We start from the raw sequence: 20470 nt of genomic DNA on the forward strand, positions 1-20470 counted from the left end.
GCTAATACAAAAACCCGAGCGGCAGAACCGCCCTTCCGCCCTGCGCCGCGCGGGGGCAGCACTTCCCCAAACAATCCAGCGCCGGGCACGGGAACGGGAGCTACAACCAGAGCGAAAAATCGTCTTTCTTCAGGTTTGAGATCTGTGAATTCATATATGATCACGTGTCCATAACAACTACAACAACTTGACTGTCACGTGCTTACAGTGGCACTCATCAGACACTGAACTAGAAATGCAGACTGCGCAAGAGAAATGTTCGGGGACCCAATTGTTCAGTGTGATAATCAGAACTTGGGCTTCCAAAGCTGCCTAAAAGTGATGACTGTCCAAATGCTTTTATTGTTTGTTGAGGGATGGGTAGAATTGCTCTCAAATCCCACTGAAAAACAATAAAATGCCAGTGTAGATCTAACACACACTTAAAAGGGTACATGAGGCTCCAAACACCTCTAGAGTCAACAGAAAAACACATTTTCCCCCTGATTCTTCCCTTTTCACTTCTCTCTAGGGGCCTGACCCAGAGTCCACTAAAGCCAGTGGTGGGTCTTTCCATCTCTTCAACAGACTTTAGCTCATCCCTTACACCTGGAGGGATGGGAGGGGATTCAAGGGAGCTCTTTGTGCAGCAGTGTAGTCCAATGGCTCCACACTCGCTGGGCACTGCCCAGACACAGAGTTCACACCAGTCTGACTCCCTCCCTTAGAGCCACCGGCCAAATAACTCTGAGCATTCAGGAAAAGGGTTTGTGTCTCCTATAAGGAGCGGGTTATGCAAATAGAGGTGAGAGTTTCCAGTTTAAATCTGTCCCTCTCTGCCCAGGCTTCAGCCAGAGATAATCCGTGTCCCCCTGGTGTCTATGCAGTTACCAGCAAAACCCACCAGACAAGTTTCCCCTTCAAAACCAGGGAAAATGAGACTTTGGCTCCATTTCATTCTCATTGTAGCAACTCTGGAAGATATATTCTCCCCTGAATGCCCTGAAGAATACTGAGTTGCTGAATATAACATCAATATGCTTTAAACTGCCTTTATTTACAAGTGGCCAGCCCCAGGTCGAGCTGGTGGAGTCTGAAGGGAGTGTGAAAGAGTCATCTTTGGAAACTAATGGATGAGCTGGGTCCATCAAGCTCCTGGCAGGGGTCTGGAATGAATCTGTTGTATAAGCTACTGGGCCAGCAGTACTGTACATTACGCCCGCTCGGTCCAAGGCCGATTCACCATCTCCAGAGACAATTCCAACAACCTGCTGTGTCTGGAAATGGTCACTCTGAAACTCAAGGACGCTGCCCTGTATTACTGTGCCAGACGCAAGGTGAGGGGAAGCTGCAGTGAGCTAGGACAAAAGCCTCCTGATGCAGTTGTAAGGAAGTGGGGGTTCTCTGGTTTTTCTTGGTTTTTTAATGGTTTGCATGCAGAGGGAGTGTGGCTGTTTCCCGGGGGGCGGGGGGGTTTACTGGTTTAAGAAGATGATGGGAGAGGGAGTTTGTTGCTACAGAGGACCAGCGAGGGAACGTGGGACCCCAGCCAATGGGCTGGAGAATTCATATCCCAGCAACTGTTCACTGGGAGGCACAGCTCAGGAATTGCAGCCTGTTCTGGCCAGTCGGAGGATAATGTGCTGCGAAGAGAGGACCCCAGTGACCTAACCAGCTGGTTCCAGCCAGAGGGGACCAGAGGAGGGCTCAGAGAAGGGGAGGCCCAGGCCACCCTTTTTACCTGTATGGAAGAAAATGGGCAGAGGTGGGTCTTAGGGGGAGGTGATATCAGATTCTCAGTTGGAAAGCACAAGGGGCTAAGGGTCTGGAGAGAGGGAGTAGGCAGAGCCCCACTTGGATTCAGAAGAGATATAGAGGTGCTGTGCTGAGGGACACCAGACCTGAGGACCCTGAGAGCTTCCTATGCTGTGTTAAGATACTCAATAAGCTCTCTTGTTTTATGCTGGCTGAGAGTCACTCTGGTTTAGAGAACAGGGTTGCGTTATTCCCTCCAGGAGTGGAGGTCCTGGGGCTCCAGAGCTAGTGGACTCCCTGAGGGGGCCCATGGCAAAAAACAGGTGTGCTAAGGCTCAGAGAGGTGCAGTTCCAGGAGGTGGAGGAACTTAACCCCAGAGAGAGAGTGGACTCCCAAGAAGGGCAGTCACACTGAAGGGGATTCCCCCCAGGGACCGTACGGGTCAAGAGTTGGCATGACCTGTGAGTCCATGACAGTGGTGAGTAGAGAAAGTCCCAGCTGGTTAGAGTCTGTCACTCTTGGCACTGGGAACTCAAAAGACAAAAGCAACTTGTTCATTTCAAAGTGCCCGGCTCTAGCCAAATCTAGCTTCACACAAGGCACAGATCAAAAAGCCCGTCACTNTGTCTCTGCACTATCCCAATAAGCCCTACCAGACTTCCTCCCAGTACCCTTACCAGCCACTGCCCTCAGCGTCAACCTTGGAGAGCTTCCTGTAATTAAGAGCAGCCGGTCCCTGGTTACTGTTAAATAGCTGGGTCTTTATTTTTCCCTGGGACAGCAGCAGAAATTCTGGACTGTGATTGCAGAATGTGAGGTGGGTTCCTTTAGCCATGAGGCCCCTTTGAAACTCCCAGCCCTGCGCTAGGAGCTGAGTGGTCTCTGACAGGCCTGCTGACAGGCAGTGGCAAAGGGGGTAATTGTCCAGGGGCCTCTCAATCCAGTGCTGGCCCTCAGCTCAATGAGTATAATCATGTGACTAAGGGTTCTAAGATAGGGGTCACTGGAACAGCTCAGAGAGAGACTGATGCACAGGGAGAAGCAGACGTGGATTGGAGAGAAATGGGGGCAGGAAAGACACAGAGCGTGGCTCCCACTGAATAAGATGGAGCCTAATTCCTTCTGTATCAGGGGGTAGCCCTGTTAGTCTGTATTCACAAAAACAGGGAGGAGTCTTAAAGTCTAACAGAGTTATTTGGGCCTAAGCTTTCATGGGCAAAAAAAACCATTTCTTCAGATACACTTACTGGGAGAGGGGGCTACCCCAGAAGTAAATTGTGGGCCCTTCTCTCAGCCATACACAAAGAAACTGAGTTCGCTCTCAGGAGTCTCTTATAAGAAGGGAGATATGCAAATAACGGTGAGGGTTTCCAGTTTAAATCTGACTCCCTCTCTTGCACGGCTGCACCCGGACAGACAATCTGCAGCCCCTGTCTCTGGGCAGGCACCAGACAACCCCCCTGAGAACTTCCCTCTCCAAACACGGGACAATGAGGCTTTGGTTGTATCTCGTTCTCATTGCAGCAGCGTTTGAAGGTATTTTCTCCCTTCCTGTGTGTTGGATAGTCTGGAGATCGTTATTCTGCTGCCCTAGATACTCATGTTCCCCCTAATTCATCTTCATTCCCAGGTGTCCGGTCCCAGGTGCAGCTGGTGGAGTCCGGAGGGGATGTGAAAAAGCCCGGAGACTCTCTCCGCCTCTCCTGCAAAGCCTCCGGCTTCACCTTCAGCAGCTACCCTATGAGCTGGGTCCGCCAGGCTCCCGGGAAGGGGCTGGAGTGGGTCTCTCTCATTTACACTGATGGGAGCCAACAGTTTTACGCAGACTCAGTGAAAGGCCGATTCACCATCTCCAGAGACAACTCCAACAACCTGCTGTATCTGCAAATGACCGGCCTGAAGCCCGAGGACACCGCCCGGTATCGCTGTGCGAGAGGGACACAGTGAAGGGAATCCCCATCCTCCTAATGCAAAAACCCGAGCGTCAGAACCTCCCTTCCGCCCTGCGCCGCGCGGGGGCAGCACTTCCCCAAACAATCCAGCCCCGGGCACGGGAACGGGAGCTACAACCAGAGCGAAAAATCGTCTTTCTTCAGGTTTGAGATCTGTGTATTCATATATGATCACGTGTCCATAACAACTGCAACAACTTGACTGTCACGTGCTTACAGTGGCACTCATCAGACACTGAACTAGAAATGCAGACTGCGCAAGAGAAATGTTCGGGGACCCAATTGTTCAGTGCGATAACCAGAACTTGGGCTTCCAAAGCTGCCTAAAAGTGATGACTGTCCAAATGCTTTTATTGTTTGTTGGGGGATGGGTAGAATTGCTCTCAAATCCCACTGAAAAACAATAAAATGCCAGTGTAGATCTAACACACACTTAAAAGGGTACATGAGGCTCCAAACACCTCTAGAGTCAACAGAAAAACACATTTTCCCCCTGATTCTTCCCTTTTCACTTCTCTCTAGGGGCCTGACCCAGAGTCCACTAAAGCCAGTGGTGGGTCTTTCCATCTCTTCAACAGACTGTAGCTCATCCCTTACACCTGGAAGGATGGGAGGGGATTCAAGGGAGCTCTTTGTGCAGCAGTGTAGTCCAATGGCTCCACACTCGCTGGGCACTGCCCAGACACAGAGTTCACACCAGTCTGACTCCCTCCCTTAGAGCCACCGGCCAAATAACTCTGAGCATTCAGGAAAAGGGTTTGTGTCTCCTATAAGGAGCGGGTTATGCAAATAGAGGTGAGAGTTTCCAGTTTAAATCTGTCCCTCTCTGCCCAGGCTTCAGCCAGAGATAATCCGTGTCCCCCTGGTGTCTATGCAGTTACCAGCAAAACCCACCAGATAAGTTTCCCCTTCAAAACCAGGGAAAATGAGACTTTGGCTCCATTTCATTCTCATTGTAGCAACTCTGGAAGATATGTTCTCCCCTGAATGCCCTGAAGAATATTGAGTTGCTGAACATAACATCAATATGCTTTAAACTGCCTTTATTTACAAGTGGCCAGCCCCAGGTCCAGCTGGTGGAGTCTGGAGGGGGTGTGAAAGAGTCATCTTTGGAAACTATTGGATGAGCTGGGTCCATCAAGCTCCTGGCAGAGGTCTGGAATGAATCTCTTGTATAAGCTACTGGGCCAGCAGTACTGTACATTACGCCCGCTCAGTCCAAGGCCGATTCACCATCTCCAGAGACAATTCCAACAACCTGCTGTGTCTGGAAATGGCCACTCTGAAACTCAAGGACACTGCCCTGTATTACTGTGCCAGACGCAAGGTGAGGGGAAGCTGCAGTGAGCTAGGACAAAAGCCTCCTGATGCAGTTGTGAGGAAGTGGGGGTTCTCTGGTTTTTCTTGGTTTTTTAATGGTTTGCATGCAGAGGGGGTGTGGCTGTTTCCCGGGGGGCGGGGGGGTTTACTGGTTTAAGAAGATGATGGGAGAGGGAGTTTGTTGCTACAGAGGACCAGCGAGGGAACGTGGGACCCCAGCCAATGGGCTGGAGAATTCATATCCCAGCAACTGTTCACTGGGAGGCCCAGCTCAGGAATTGCAGCCTGTTCTGGCCAGTCGGAGGATAATGTGCTGCGAAGAGAGGACCCCAGTGACCTAACCAGCTGGTTCCAGCCAGAGGGGACCAGAGGAGGGCTCAGAGAAGGGGAGGCCCAGGCCACCCTTTTTACCTGTATGGAAGAAAATGGGCAGAGGTGGGTCTTAGGGGGAGGTGATATCAGATTCTCAGTTGGAAAGCACAAGGGGCTCAGGGTCTGGAGAGAGGGAGTAGGCAGAGCCCCACTTGGATTCAGAAGAGATATAGAGGTGCTGTGCTGAGGGACACCAGGCCTGAGGACCCTGAGAGCTTCCTATGCTGTGTTAAGATACTCAATAAGCTCTCTTGTTTTATGCTGGCTGAGAGTCACTCTGGTTTAGAGAACAGGGTTGCGTTATTCCCTCCAGGAGTGGAGGTCCTGGGGCTCCAGAGCTAGTGGACTCCCTGAGGGGGCCCATGGCAAAAAACAGGTGTGCTAAGGCTCAGAGAGGTGCAGTTCCAGGAGGTGGAGGAACTTAACCCCAGAGAGAGAGTGGACTCCCAAGAAGGGCAGTCACACTGAAGGGGATTCCCCCCAGGGACCGTACGGGTCAAGAGTTGGCATGACCTGTGAGTCCATGACAGTGGTGAGTAGAGAAAGTCCCAGCTGGTTAGAGTCTGTCACTCTTGGCACTGGGAACTCAAAAGACAAAAGCAACTTGTTCATTTCAAAGTGCCCGGCTCTAGCCAAATCTAGCTTCACACAAGGCACAGATCAAAAAGCCCGTCACCACCTGTCTGAAAGGGCTGGACCTGGACCTTTTCCTCTTAAATTGTAATAAATTCTATGTGCAAATTAAAACTCCACTTCTGCACCTTCTTAAAGTCAGGGGAGATCGAACCTGACAAACAAAACCAGAAACACTGACAGCCCGAACAAGGCACAAGGCTACTTCCCAATGATGCTACTGATCATTATTTATATCTGTAATATTTACTTGCAGATATTAAACAACTTATATAACTAATCGACTCCCTGTCCTGCACGTTACCTCACATCTATGGGCCTCATCAAATAACGCTCATCCAGCCCATGTGAGAACCCTGGGTCATGGCACATACTGGATCTCTCATCCATCCAGCTCCTTGTCTTGGCAGAATTCAACTAATCTACCTGGACAGGGAGTTGCACGCATGTTTCACTCAAAGAAGTTAAAGGTTGAAAGGGGCTGTCAGCAGGTGCCCTAAGTAAATGGTCTCACTCAATCCAGGCCACAAATGAGCATTTTCTCTGTACTAGCAAGTGATATTTTACAAGATGATTTTTCTGGAGAAATTCCATAGATCAGGCTTGCCTCAGGAAACGAATACATTCAGACTTTGTCTCTCAGAAATGTGTGACTTGAATGATATTCGTATATCCAAACACTTTTTTTTCAAAACTAATATTATAAAAGATCTATCTATCTATCTATCTATCTATCTATCTATCTATCTATCCACAAGTTATTTTGCTCAATACAGAGGTAAGCAGTGAAATATTAGTTGCCTGTGATATACAGGAGATCAGCGTAGACTATCCCATGGTCCCTTCTGGCCACAAATGCTGTGGATCTATGAATCTATGAAATTACTGTTAAGGCCTGTTGAAGCCAGTGGTTTGCAACCCTCACAAGCAGAACGCCTGTAAAAGTCAACTGGAGTCTTTCCATTGATGCCAGTGCAAGTCATTGACTTCAGCGGAAAGAGGCCCATTGACTTTCTACCAAGCCCTTATAAAAAGAGTATATGCAAATGATGTGATTCATTTTTCCTCTTTAAAACCAGTGATACCTCTGAGTAGTTTTCTGAGCCAGAATATATGTATTCTCTCTGAGCCAGAATAATACTCAGAGCTCTCTGTGCAGTTACCATGTGCTCTTTCCCACCAAGCACTCCCTGCAGAGACAAGCAGGCAGAGATGAGTGTGTGTGTGAGAGAGAATTACTGTGACAGTGAGAAGGAGAGAGAAACTCTGTGTGTGTGTGTGTCCAAAAGATAGTGAGAGAAACAGGCAGTGTGAAAGAAAGAGTGAATGACTGTGACAGTGAGATGAAGAGACAGTGAATGTGACAGAGACTGTGTGATACATAGTGAGAAAAGGAGTTTGCAACAGACAGACAGATGGAGTCTGACAGTGAGAGATATGGTGAGAGAGAAAAGACAAAGAGGTGAGGGAAACACACCTTCACACTCAGATTGTAAATGTTTTGAATTTCCTCTGTTTATAAATCACGATGAGATGATTTTCACGACACATGGGAAGAAAGGTGCCCAATTCCCATGGGCCGGAGCTAAAACCTTTAGGTCCTTTGAAAACCTGGCCCAGGATTCCTTGGAACAGGGACCATGCCCTGAACTCCAGAGATGGACAATTTTTAAAGGGACAAGTCTTCTTTTTTCTTTTCTTTCTTTCTTTCTTCTTTCTTTTCTTTTTTTGTCTAGTAAACTGAAAACCAGGGCCAGCTCAGTGGCCGGAGGGGCAAAGTGCAGGGGGGAACAAAACAAAAAATGGTGCAGCCGGCAAACGGGGAAAAACAGAACAAAAAAAACACAGGGTGCTGAACCAGGGTGCGGGGATCTCTTGCTGCAGAGTGCTGCCTTGCCTGTCTAGCGGGGAAGGGGAAGGATGAGGGAAGAGACAGAAGGGGGGGCCACAGTTCAGCGGGGTGCTCACCCCGGGGCCTGAGCACCGCGTGCCTGCCGGGAGGGCTCAGTGCGGTCCGGTCCTTGGGGAGGATGACACAGGCTGCCCTAGCGAGTTTGCACAGGTGCCCCCCTCGTCTGTGCGCTGGCCTCTACAGGGCGCCAGAGCAGCAAACAAAACAAAAAAAGCGGCAGTGCCCCCTAGGTTTGGGCGGAAGCCGCCTGTAAGATCTGCCGCCCGCAGGAGCTTGCTTAGCTGGTGCCTGGACAACTCCTTTCCAACGATCACACTGTCTGGGGCTGGAAGCGGCAGCCAGTAAGTCCTTGGCCTGCACACTTCACATGGCCACCTTGGCTGGAGCAGCAATCAGCGGCCAGTGGAGCGCAGTTGGCGACCTGTGGAGGGCAGGTATAACACTGAGTCATTAGATAATAATAGGTTAGTCTGACATGGTGTAGGATAAGATATAATTTGGTGTTAAGGGTAAGAGTTAAAATAAGTGTTTGAGGTTAGGGTTACAGTTATTTACACATTTTGTTATGTTTACGTTTCTTATAGACGTTAGTTATATTTCAAATTACAGTCGGTAGAATATTTTTGGATTAGGTGTAACAATTCATTTTGGGTGAGTTTTTTAAAATTTAGGGTTAGACACTTACCTTTATGGTGGTTAGTTAGTTTCAGGTGTAGCATATAAGTTTAAAAATATAAATTAAATTTAAAGGTAGGGTAAAAGTCACAAGATGAGGTTAGAGTTTACTCTTTAATTAGAGGTACTTAGCACTACTGTAAGGATTTAATAAGGTAGTTTAAATTCTTTTAGGATTAAGGTAAATGATACATTTCGGGTTAGGACTGGGATAAGAAGATGAGAATTTGATCTCCTCAGAAAGACATAGGAAGTGCAAAGCCAATCATGCTCCAATCCTGACAGTGCAGGGAGTGTACACAGAGAAAAAATCCCCCTTCTCTCTGAGTCCAGGCCTGGTCTACACTATGGTTAGGTCGAATTTAGCCATTGTTAGGTCAATTTAAAAATGAATGCATCCACACAACCAACCCTGTTCTCATCGACCTAAAGGGCTCTTAAAATCGTTCTTACTCCTCCCTGGTGACAGAGTAGCAATAAAATTGACTTTGCTGGGTCGAATTTGGGGTAGTGCAACACAAATCGGTGGTATTGACCTTGGGTAGCTATCCAAAGTGCTTCGTTGTGACCACTCTGGAAGCACTTTGAACTCGATGCACAGCCAGGACACAGGAAAAGCCCCAGAAACTTTTTTGAATTCATCCTGTTGATCAGCATGGCCAACTCAGTGCAGCAAGGTGACCATGCAGTTCCCCCCCCGAATCGTAGAGTATGAATGTTTATACGCTTCCCCTATCATCTCCATCCCTGAGGTTATCCAGATTAGAAGAAAAAAAAACCACTCAGGATGACATGTTTTCGAGCTCATGCAGTCCTCCGCACTGATAGGGCACAGCTTAATGCATGAGGCATTCAGTGACAGAGGCCAGGAAAGAATTAAGTGAACATGAAAAGCAGGGACAGGACATGATGCTGAGGCTAATGGAGGAGCAAACGGGCATGATAAAGTGTCTGTTGGGGAGGAAACAGACATAATGAAGTGTGTCGTGTGGGCTGCAGAAAAGCCATAAGAGTACAGACCCCCCTGCATCCACTGTATAACCCCAGCCCTCCTCACCAAGTTCCATAGCCTCCTCACCAGATGCCCGAGAACGTGGCAGGGAGGGAGGCTCTGGGTACCCAGCCACTCCACTCCAGAGGATGGCTCAAGCAACAGAAGGCTGTCATGCAAACAGTTGATTTTTAGTGTGGCTACAATAAGCAATGTGGCCTTGTCCTTCCCTCTTCCCCCACCCCACCAGGACTACCTGTCTGTTATCTCTTTTTTTTTTTAATTAATAAAGAAAGAATGCATGGTTTCAAAACAATAGTTACTTTATTTTGAAGGGGGAGGGTGGCTGGCTTACAGGGAAATAAAATCAACAAAGGGGGCAGGTTTGCACAAGGAGAAACACAACAACTGTCACACCGAAGCCTGGCCAGTTATAAAGTGGTTTTCAAGCCTCTCTGATGTGGCAGGCACCTTGCTGTCTCTTCTAATCACCTGGTGTCTGGCTCGAGATGCTTGTCTGACGTTGCTTCAGAGGGAGGAGCAACTGAGATATTTACCCAAAACAACTTGTGAAATGTTTTTGCCCCTCAGGCATTGGGAGCTCAACCCAGAATTCCAATGGGTGTGGAGACTGTGGGAGCTGTGATCTAGCTACCCACAGTGCCACCTCTTTAAGTTGATGCTAGCCATAGTAGTGAGGTCATACTCCTCCAACTCACATGCACTTAGTGTGGGCATACTCAATCGACTGTATGAAATCAATTTCTCAAAATCTACTTCTATAAAATGACTAATTTCATAGAGTAGACATACCATAACAAAAACTGAGCTTGCTCCATGACAGAACTTGTGGCTTTTATAAACAGGGCGATATGCAAATAAAAGTGAGAGTTTCCTCTTTAAATCTGTCCCTCTCTTTCCACGCTGCACCCGGAGACCAATCCGCAGCCCTGGGTCTCTGAAGTTACCAGCCAGTCCCCTGAAAAACTTTTCCGCTCCAGCAGCAGAAAAAATGAGATTTTGCCTCCTGTAAGCATGTGGAACTCACCCCTGCGGCACCTCCTGCTGGTGGTCTCAAGGAATTAGCTCTCCAAGCCATTGGCAGCACCCTCTCAGGCCTGACCTTGTGTTCCCACTATCACTTGCTTCCAGCGTCTCTCCCAAGACCAGATACCCGTTATCTGGGGCACTGCCCCCTTGGTTAGTAACCCTCATCTTCAGGGTCCTCACTTTTCCCGGGAAACCCCCATCCACTATCCCACGCCGCCTGCAGTATACAGCTAATGCCAGTCATTGTCTAGGCCCCCCGGTGCCCTGGGGGCAGACTACAGACTTGGGCAGTATCAGCCTACTCATTATGGCAAGGTGGGTTGGACCTGCTTGGCTTTGCCTCCCCTAGGCCGCCCTCTGCAACCCCAGTATCTAATACCGCAGCAGCCACAGCCGGCGGCTCCAGGTGGAGTCTGCCAACCTCGCCTTCCACGCAGCGTTACCCACTCAGGTCCCTCTCTACTTCCCTGCAGCCGGCCTGTCTTCCTCTATAAGCAGGGTTTCTTCAACAGGAGTCACTGCTTGTGTAGGAAAGTCGCCAGGCTGGTTAGTTGCTCCCGGTCCACATCGGATTCATCAAGGTCTGGACAATTACTCGGCTCCCACTAGTCGCGGATCACTGCCCGACCCAAGGGCTGACGCGGCATGACACCTCCACCCACACACTTTCTCCAGCAGCTCCCGATTGCCAGGAGGCAGCGATCCACAGCTCATGGGCAGCTACGATCAGACCGCCTGCAGCACAGGGCAGGTAAACAAACCTGCCTGCCCTCCAGGGGCTTTCCCTACACAATCGGCGACCCCTGTTTGAGAAACCCTGTCCTACAGCCTGAGAGAGACTGTTTGCTTGATCTCCTGGCTCAAGCCTTTATTGGGGCATGGCCCAGGCTGAGCCTGTTTCCCACTCAGCCTGGGTTGTTCTCCCAGCCCTCCAGCCCTCTCCCAGGGCTGGTTTTAACCCTGACAGGGCTGGAGCTGGTAACCACCACGCTACACTCCTAGTTTTCATTGCTGTGGCTTTGGAAGGTATTTTCTCCCCAGTCAATCTACTGAAGGGCAAGGAATTGTTCTATGAGTGACACTGCAGCGGCTGTGATTGATAACAGAGCTTTGTTCTGATATCTCACACCTTTATAGGACAATGTGGCTCATTTTCCCCCTGTTGATTTAAATTCTCTTCTTCAATGTACCATTGTCTTGTTTTCTCCCTTGTACCCCCAGGGGCCCACTCGCAGGTGGTTCTGACCCAGTTGGAACCAGCACTGAAGAAAGCAGGAGAGTCCCATATGCTGCAATGTGCCTCCAGCGGGTTCACTCTGAGCAGTGCCTGGATGTGTTGATTCAGATGGGAGCCCAGGAAGGGGCTGGAGTGGCTGGCCAGGTACTATGATCCCTCCATCCACAGTTACGCCTCCTCCATCCAGGGGAGATCTACAGCGTTCAAGGACAGCACCACTTTCTGCTTGCACATGAACAGTCTGAAAATCGAGGACACTGACGTGTAGAGACACTGACACAGTGAGAGGAAGCCAGTCTGGGCTCAGACAAAAACCTTCCTGGCAGCTACAGCAGAGGGCTAAAACAAAATCCGGAGCGGCAGAACCGCTCTTCTCCCATGCGCCGCGTGGGGACAGCACTTCCACAAAAAATCCAGCACCGGCCACATGAATGGAATCTACAACCAGAGCGAATAAAAATCAGTCACCAGGTTTCAGAACTCAATATCCATCTATGACAGAGGTTGGCAACCTTTCGGAAGTGGTGTGCCAAGTCTTAATTTATTCACTTTAATTTAAGGTTTCGCGTGCCAGTCATACATTTTAACGTTTTTAGAAGGGCTCTTTCTGTAAGTCTATAATATATAACTAAACTATTGTTGTATGTAAAGTACATACGGTTTTTAAAATGTTTAAGAAGCTTCATTTAAAATTGAATTAAAATGCAGAGCCCCCCGGACCGATGGCCAGGACCTGGGCAACGTGAGTGCCCCTGAAATCAACTCTCGACCGCCTCTGGCACGCGTGGCATAGGTTGCCTACCCCTGAATTCTATGATCATGTGTCCATAAAACTGGGGATTCTTGAACATTCACATGTCTGAATGCGGCCCTTATCAGACACCAAAGTAAAAGTGCACAGCGCAGAAGAGGAATATTTGAGGAATCAATTCTCAAGGTGTGATAACTAGGACTTGGATTTCAAAGGTGCCTAAATGCTCTGGTGTCAAAATCCCATTGCATTTTTGGGGCACGAATGCTCTCAACTTCTTTTGAAAAACCTCATGACACTATAGATCTAAGGCACTCCTGAAAGGAGACAGCAGGTTCCAAACACCTCTGGCCTCGATACAAATATAGATTTTCACATGAGACTGCCCTGGTTGCTATTTGAATAGTCTGCACTGTAAGGGTCTGATCCAAACCCTGCATATGCCAGTGGTGAATCTTTCCATTCCCTTCTGTAAACTATAGCTCAGCCCTTACACTTGGAGGGATGGGAGGGGATTTCAAGGGAGCTCTTGGTGAACCCATGGGCGGCTCTAGGCACTTTACCGCCCCAAGCATGTGCTTGGCGTTCTGGAGCCTGGATCCACCCCTACTCCCAGGTGCCCAGTCCCCGGGGTTGGTGGAGTCTGGAGGGGATGTGAAAAAGCCCGGAGACTCTCGCCGCCTCTCCTGCAAAGACTCCGGGTTCAGCTTCAGCAGCTACGATATGCACTGGGTCCACTAAGCTCCCGGGCAGGGACTGGAGTGGGCGTCATTCATCTGCAGCAGAGTTGAAATATCTAGTATTCTGACACACTGAAAGGCAGAGTCACCATCTCCAGGGACAACTCCAACCAGGGCCAGCGCTTCCATTTAGGCGGCCTAGGCAATTGTCTAGGGCGTCAGGATTATTGGTGGGTGGCATTTTGCCGGAGGGGGCGGCAGGCGGCTCCGGTGGAGCTGCCGCAGTAGTGCCTGCGGAGGGTCTGCTGGTCCGCCACTGGAGCCGCGGACCAGTGGACCCTCTGCAGGCACAATTGCAGCAGCTCCACCAAGCCGCGGGACCAGGGCGCGGGGCGGCAAAATTGCCGTGCGCCTAGGGTGCTAAAACCCCTAGCGCCGGTCCTGACTCCATCAACCTGCTGTATCTGCAACTGAGCAGCCTGAAGCCCGAGGACACCGCCAGGTATCACTGTGCTGGGGAAGCACAGTGCGGGGAAGCTGGGCTGAGCTCAGACAAAAGCCTCTCCCTGCAGTAATTAGCGAAGCGGGCTGGAGGTGCCCAAGATCTGTAAGTGAAAATGAGACGAGTTATGGGAAGAGGTCTAGCAACAACACTACCTTTTTATTCTTATTATTATTCCTCCTGTTTTGATCTTACTGAAGATCAAAGGGTTTACACAAGTTCCCACAAAGGAGAGAGAAAATTATTTGGGGCCCTTTCTCTTTCTTTCCTCTGCTGGGGACAAATTCTGAGCCCACACCCAGTCTCCTGGACACTCACTGACGCAGAGACCCAAAGGTCGGAAAGGAGCAGGATGATAAACTAGTGTGAGCTCCTGCATAACACAGGCCACAGAGCCTCAACCTGGTTCATTCCGGTTTGGTCTAGCACCCTCTTCACTTCACCGTGCTGGGATTCCACTCAGCGTCACCACTATCAATGTCAATGACACATTGCAGCGGAAACACACCGCTCTCTCAGCGTTTGGCACTAGAATGCACGATTTGTTTGTTTTCCTGCTTTGTTTTTTGTTTCTTTGTCTGGTTATTTGAATAATGTTCCCACCAATGCAGGCTTCTCTGGCACAAGGAGCATTTTCCTAGGAGAAAAAAATCCTGGGTTAAAAGAATAAATAACTAACCCCCCAAAATATTTATTTTCTGGTTTTGATAATAATGCAAAATGGTGGGATCCGTGAGAGACAGAGAGAGGGGGTGGGGTGCAGGGTCCCCTTCTCCCATCCAGCAAGGGAGGCAGCAAAGAAAAAACAGCACAGCTCAGCCTTGGGGACACGCCTGAAAAAGGTCATTGGGGGTTGGAAAACATCATTTTTTAACTCTGAACCTACACAAACTGCTCATTTGCACATAGAAAACCTGCAGGTGCCCTTTGACTCCATCTCGCCAGTAATGTCTCAGGGTTAAACTTCAGTGCTGGGTCCCTCAGGCTCCTGGGAAGCATCTGGAGAGGGTCTCCAGGGCGAAGTACCCAGGAAAGAGTTCACATTACACTGATTCAGGGAAGGGGCGATTCATTGTCTCCCGAGACAATCCCGGGGGCAGGCTGGATTTACAAACGAGCAGCTGGAGACCCGAGGACACAGCCTGGAATCACTGTGTGAGAGACTGGACCATAGTCACAAAGCCCATCACAAAAACCAACGGTGGATTCACACTGTGTTTGGCTCTTAAAATGACCAAATTTAAGAAAAGACAGGAATTAACCCCAACAGTCAACGTTTTGTCAAAGGTACCGATTTATGCTCAGAACGGAGTAGATGAAATAGTTAGAATTTGACTAAACTTCCGGGGCACTGCATAAAATTCTTTCATGTTCTATATTCCCTAACCTCTTGCATGAATCTTTGGTCTGATGCTACCATGGCAGGAAATATAAACAGCGATGAAGCACGTAAAGCTGAGTGACAAATGCCCCCGAGGAATATTGTCATTGCTGAATATAATCTAATCTATCTACCCCCATAACCCTCCTCTATCTATCTTATCTATCTGGAAAAAAAGAAGACTCTAGGAGAGATGTGACAGAGGTCTATACACTAATGGATGGTGGTGGAAAAAGTGAAGAGGGAACTAGTTATTTACCCATTCCCCCACATACAAAAACCAGGGGTCACCCGGTGCAATTAACAGCCAGCGGAGTTAATACAAGATCGTGTTCCAAGTGTCATGGATCATTTCAGTTCAGCTGGTCAATCCTAGGAAGGAAGGGAAAGGGGAGGGGCTTCCGTCCCAAATCCCACCCAGTGGGATGTTAAATCATCCGTGTCCAGCCGCTGTCCCAGCCCAGTGGATCCCTGGGACACGACTCCTCTCCAGAGCTAACCCCACTGGCCGGACGTTGCATGGCTCCTCTCCTTATGGGACAGGGCTCCAGAGAAGAGTTCCCTTCCTGCTGATAGCCTCACAATCGCCAGGCCCTCAGTTCCTATGTGAGGAAATACAATCACTGCAGGGAACTGTTCTTTCCTCCCAGGGGTCCGAAAGTGTCATAAGGAGCCCAGCACCCTTGCCCGGCGCTGCACAGACACACAGGGCGGGACACTCTGACTCCTGCACCCGGAGCCCTAGGGAGAGTCACTCAGATCACTGGCAAAAAGAGTGTGTGTATTTTATAGGGGGCATGCAAATGAGGGAGACGGTTTTCTGTTTAAATCTGTGCATCTCTCTGCCCAGGCTGCACCCAGAGACACAATCCACAGCCCCTGGGTCTGTGCAGTTACCAGCCAGTCCCTGAGAACTTATCCCTTTCAACACTAGGAAAAATGAGATTTGTGCTTCTTTTAATTTTCTCTGTAGAGGCTTTAGAAGGTATTTTCTACCTCTGAATAACTGGCGGAGTTAGATGAATATTAAATTATCGCTGTTATTATACCGATATTTACAACCTGTCTTTACTTGCAGGTGTCCGGTCCCAGGTGCAGCTGGTGGAGTCCGGAGGGGATGTGAAAAAGCCCGGAGACTCTCTCCGCCTCTCCTGCAGAGCCTCCGGGTTCACCTTCAGCAGCTACCGGATGAGCTGGGTCCGGCAGGCTCCCGGGAATTGGCTGCTTATATTATCCCTAGCGGGGATAGCATGTAGTCCGTTGATTCAGTGAAAGGCTAATTCACCATCTTCAGGGATAATCCCAAGAGTGAGCTGTATCTGCAAATTTCCGGCGTGAAAGCCGAGGACACCGCCCGCTATTACTGTGCGGGACACTCAGTGAGGGAAATCCTGGTAGGGCTAATGCAAAATTTCCAAACTGCAGAATTATCCTTCTTAGAAAAGGATCAACAGACAGAGTGCAAACAAATCTGTCAGCTGGTTTCAGATCTCTGCACCCATATTTGATTATGTGTCCATAAAAAACTGCAACTTGACCACTCACATGGTTAAATGTGGCACTGATCGGACACTGAAGTAAAAATGCAGGCTGCATAGGAAGAATATTTGGGGACTCATTTGTTCAAGGTGTAATAACTAGCACTTGGGTTTCCGGAGGTGCCTAAAAGTGATGACTGCCAAGATGCTACTGTGGGTTGTTGGGGGATGGATAGAAATATTCTCAAATTTCTCTGAAAAACAACAACATGCCACTATAGATAGAACACATCGGGCACAAATACCTCTGACCTCAACAGAAAACCAGATTTTCACACGATGCTGCCCTGCTCACCAGCCTGATATTCTTCCTTCTAAGGGTCTGGTCCACAGTACCCTAAAGCCCATGGTGGAGTTTCCATTCCCTTCAGCCCTTACGCCTGCAGGGATGGGAAGGGATTCAAGGGAGCTCTTTGTGCAGCAGTGTGGTCAGGATGGCCCGTCACTCACTGGGCGCTGCCCAGGCACAGAGTTAGCACCAGTCCGACTCCTTCTCTAATTAAAGTCACCTACCAAATAACTCCGAGCATGCAGGGAGAGGGTTTGTGTACCTTATAAGGAGGGGGATATGCAAATCGGGATGAGAGTTTCCTGTTTAAATCTGTCCCTCTCTCTGCCCAAGCTGCACCCGGAGAGACAATCCGGAGCCCCTGGGTCTGTGCAGTGACCAGTTAATCCCCTGAGAACTTTCCCCTCCAGCACCCGGGAAAATGAGGATTTGGCTCCATTTCGTTTTCATTGTAGCAGCTCTGGAAGGTAAGTTAGCCCCTGAATGCCCTGCAGACTACTGAGTTATTGACTGTAACATCAGTGTTTTAGTAACCTGTCTGTATTCCCAGGTGTCCGGTCCCAGGTGCAGCTGGTGGAGTCCGGAGGGGATGTGAAAAAGCCCGGAGACTCTCTCCGCCTCTCCTGCAAAGCCTCCGGCTTCACCTTCGGTGACTACAGCATGAACTGGGTCCGACAGGCTCCTGGCAAGGGGCTAGAATGGGTCGCAGGTATAAGCTACTAGGCGGGCAGTACTATACATTACGCCAACGCGGTCAAAGGCCGATTCACCATCTCCAGAGACAACCCCAACAACCTGCTGTATCTGCAAATGACCGGCCTGAAGCCCGAGGACACCGCCCGGTATTACTGTGCGAGAGACACAGTGAGAGGAAGCCGGTCTGAGCTCAGACAAAAACCTCCCATTGCGGTCAGTAGGGAAAGTCCCAACTGGCGAGACCCTGACACTCCCGGGACTGGAAACTGAAAGAGGAAACAGTGTGTTCATGTCAAGGTGCCCTGCTCTGCCAAATCTAGCTTCACCCAGGGCACAGGTCCAGGGGCCAGTCCTCTCCTGAGTGAAAAGGGCTGGACCTGGACCTTTTCCTCTGATTTTTTAATCAATTCTATGTGCAAATAAAGACTCCCATTCTACACACTCTTAAAAGCGCGGGGGCAGGGGTGGGGGACAAAGCCAGTAACACTGACAGCCAGAACCAGGCACGGGGCTACTCCCAGTGATGCTCTCGACCATTGTATATTTTTTCTATGTGCGCAAAGATGTTAAATAACTTACATTACTAACCAACTCCCTGCCCTTCGCACTGTCTCACGTGTATGGGCCTCATCAAACAACGCTCATTCATTCGGTCTGAGAATCTAGGGCCATGTCACATAGTGGATCTCTCATCCACCCAACTGCCTCTCTCAGTGTAATCCCATTAACCTACCTGTATTTAAACAGGAACCCTTCGCCTCCTGTCCCCCCACGAGGGATTTCCATGCAAATTTCATCCAGGGAGGTTGGGAGTTGAACGGGGCTGTCAGCAGGTGCCCTAGGTCGATGGGTTCATTCTATCCAGGCCACAAATGGGCAGCTCCACTGTACTGTCTGTTCACATTTTAACAGATGATGTTGCTGGAGAAAGTCCACAGATCAGACTTGCCCAACGAAAGGGTTAAATTCAGGATTTGTCTCTCAGAAACGTGTGACCTGATGTTTTGTTTTCATAACTAATGTTATAAAAGACCTGAATAGATCTATCTATCTATCTATCCCCATCCACCCCCTCTATTTATCTATCTACCCTCACTCACACCCACCATTCTCCGGGTGACCGACACTTACCCGGATTCACAGTACAAAGTCTGACACCTTCAGGAAGACATGCATTTCGGGGCTCATCGCACGCTCATTTCAATCGAGTCTGAAAACTTTCTCTGACTTTACTGAGCTTTGGACAAACCCGACAGAAGGACAATCGTTCTGGGGTCAGAGCAGCACAGATGTGGATTCTGGAAGCTCCGTGGATCCCAAGGCTGCTACCCCGACTGGAGATAGCTGATGTTCTGGCCCATTCATTCAAACAGATTAAAACATTGGTACCAGAAGGGACCTAGCGATGCAATGAGATGAGGGCCAGGCACTCACCCAATTGAACCTGCAAGCCTGATTTAAATGGGTGTTCTAATTATATCTCTACGGATTTGTTCAGTACCCAACAACCATCAGGCAGAACTAAGCAAAAAGGAATAGAGGAGAATCCTTTCAGTTATCGATAACCAATTATCAGTTATTGATCAGTAATTGCAGGAAGCATATGCCCAGAGTGTGTTTCAGCGGAGCAGGGAGTGTCAGCTGGCTGCGCTCTCACCCTGTGGATGCCCCCAGTGACTGTCTGATCAGACACGCTCCACTTTAAGACTCCCTCCTTCTCCCAGCAAAGTCACTGGAGAAGCTGAGCTCTCAGCGAAGAGCAGTGGGAACGCTGAGCCCAGAGTGCGGATTATGGGCCGGAAGGGTCTGGCCAATAAACTAGAAGTGACTTTCCCCGGCAGCCCATTGGTGATCCTCTGTGTGTGAAATTCACCCCGTTGTAAAGAGGCATCACAGAGGCCTGTCCAGCTACTGAGCACCAGCGGTGACTTTTCTCCTGCCCCCGCAGTACTGACCCTTCTCCTCAGACTAAAGAATTTAACTACCAACCCCTTTCCAACAATACATCCACCAATAGACATTTTCCGGAAACATTTCTGTATTGTTTGTCTTCATCTTAATTTTCCATATTCTCATGAACAAGGAATGGTTCAGTAATGAAACTGGCTCCTAGTTTATAATATTGACACCAACATAAAAAAAACGGGAGAGGGGACATAGATAGATAGATGGGAGTGTGTGGATGGATAGATCGATAGAGGGGGAGTATGGAGAGAGATAGATAGGTGTAGGAGGTGGTTGGGGAAAGAGAGAGAGATGTCTGTGGCGATCAACAGAGCGGAAGATAGGCGGACAGAGTGTCTCCATCCAGTTGTTTCATGGTTGCAAATCTCCGACACACAGAAGAAAGAGCAGGAGGGAACATTCCGTGTCACAGCTGGACTCTGGACTCCACCTGCCAGGAGACTTAACAATGCGACGCTGTCAAACTCCTGCTGGGTCCCCCCGTTATATTGTCCCCACCCCCCGACCCATGCAAATAAGCTCCGCGGGGCCCTGTTCATAGTCCAGTCCTGGCCGCTCTCCCTGCTCAGAGCCAGCGCCGGGCTTCAGCTTCCCATCCTGCCTGGGGACCGAGCTGCCAGCCTCAGACATGACCCCCAGCCTGGCCATCGCCTTCCTCCTGCTGCTCCCAGCGGGTACCGGCGGGATCTGCGCTGCCGCTCTGCGCCCGGTACCGCGTGTTCCCTAATAACTGCGCCTCTGGGAATCGCTGCAATATTCCCCCTTTATTTCCCCCTCTGCAGGTGTCTATT

At 49.5% G+C, this 20470-nt stretch overlaps 2 gene segments (V, D, J or C); both read left to right on the forward strand.

Moving 5' to 3' along the window:
- Window positions 1-20470, forward strand: part of LOC142047769 (immunoglobulin heavy variable 6-1-like) — a 159742-nt gene that overhangs the window by 107411 nt on the left and 31861 nt on the right.
- On the forward strand, window positions 3155-3682 carry LOC116839749 (Ig heavy chain V region 3-like). The segment is given in 2 exon segments: window positions 3155-3271; window positions 3366-3682. Coding segments are annotated over 2 exon segments (363 nt in total).

The sequence above is a fragment of the Chelonoidis abingdonii genome, chromosome 14 (genome assembly GCF_003597395.2).
Source record: "Chelonoidis abingdonii isolate Lonesome George chromosome 14, CheloAbing_2.0, whole genome shotgun sequence".
In the NCBI taxonomy this organism is placed as follows: Eukaryota; Metazoa; Chordata; order Testudines; family Testudinidae; genus Chelonoidis; species Chelonoidis abingdonii.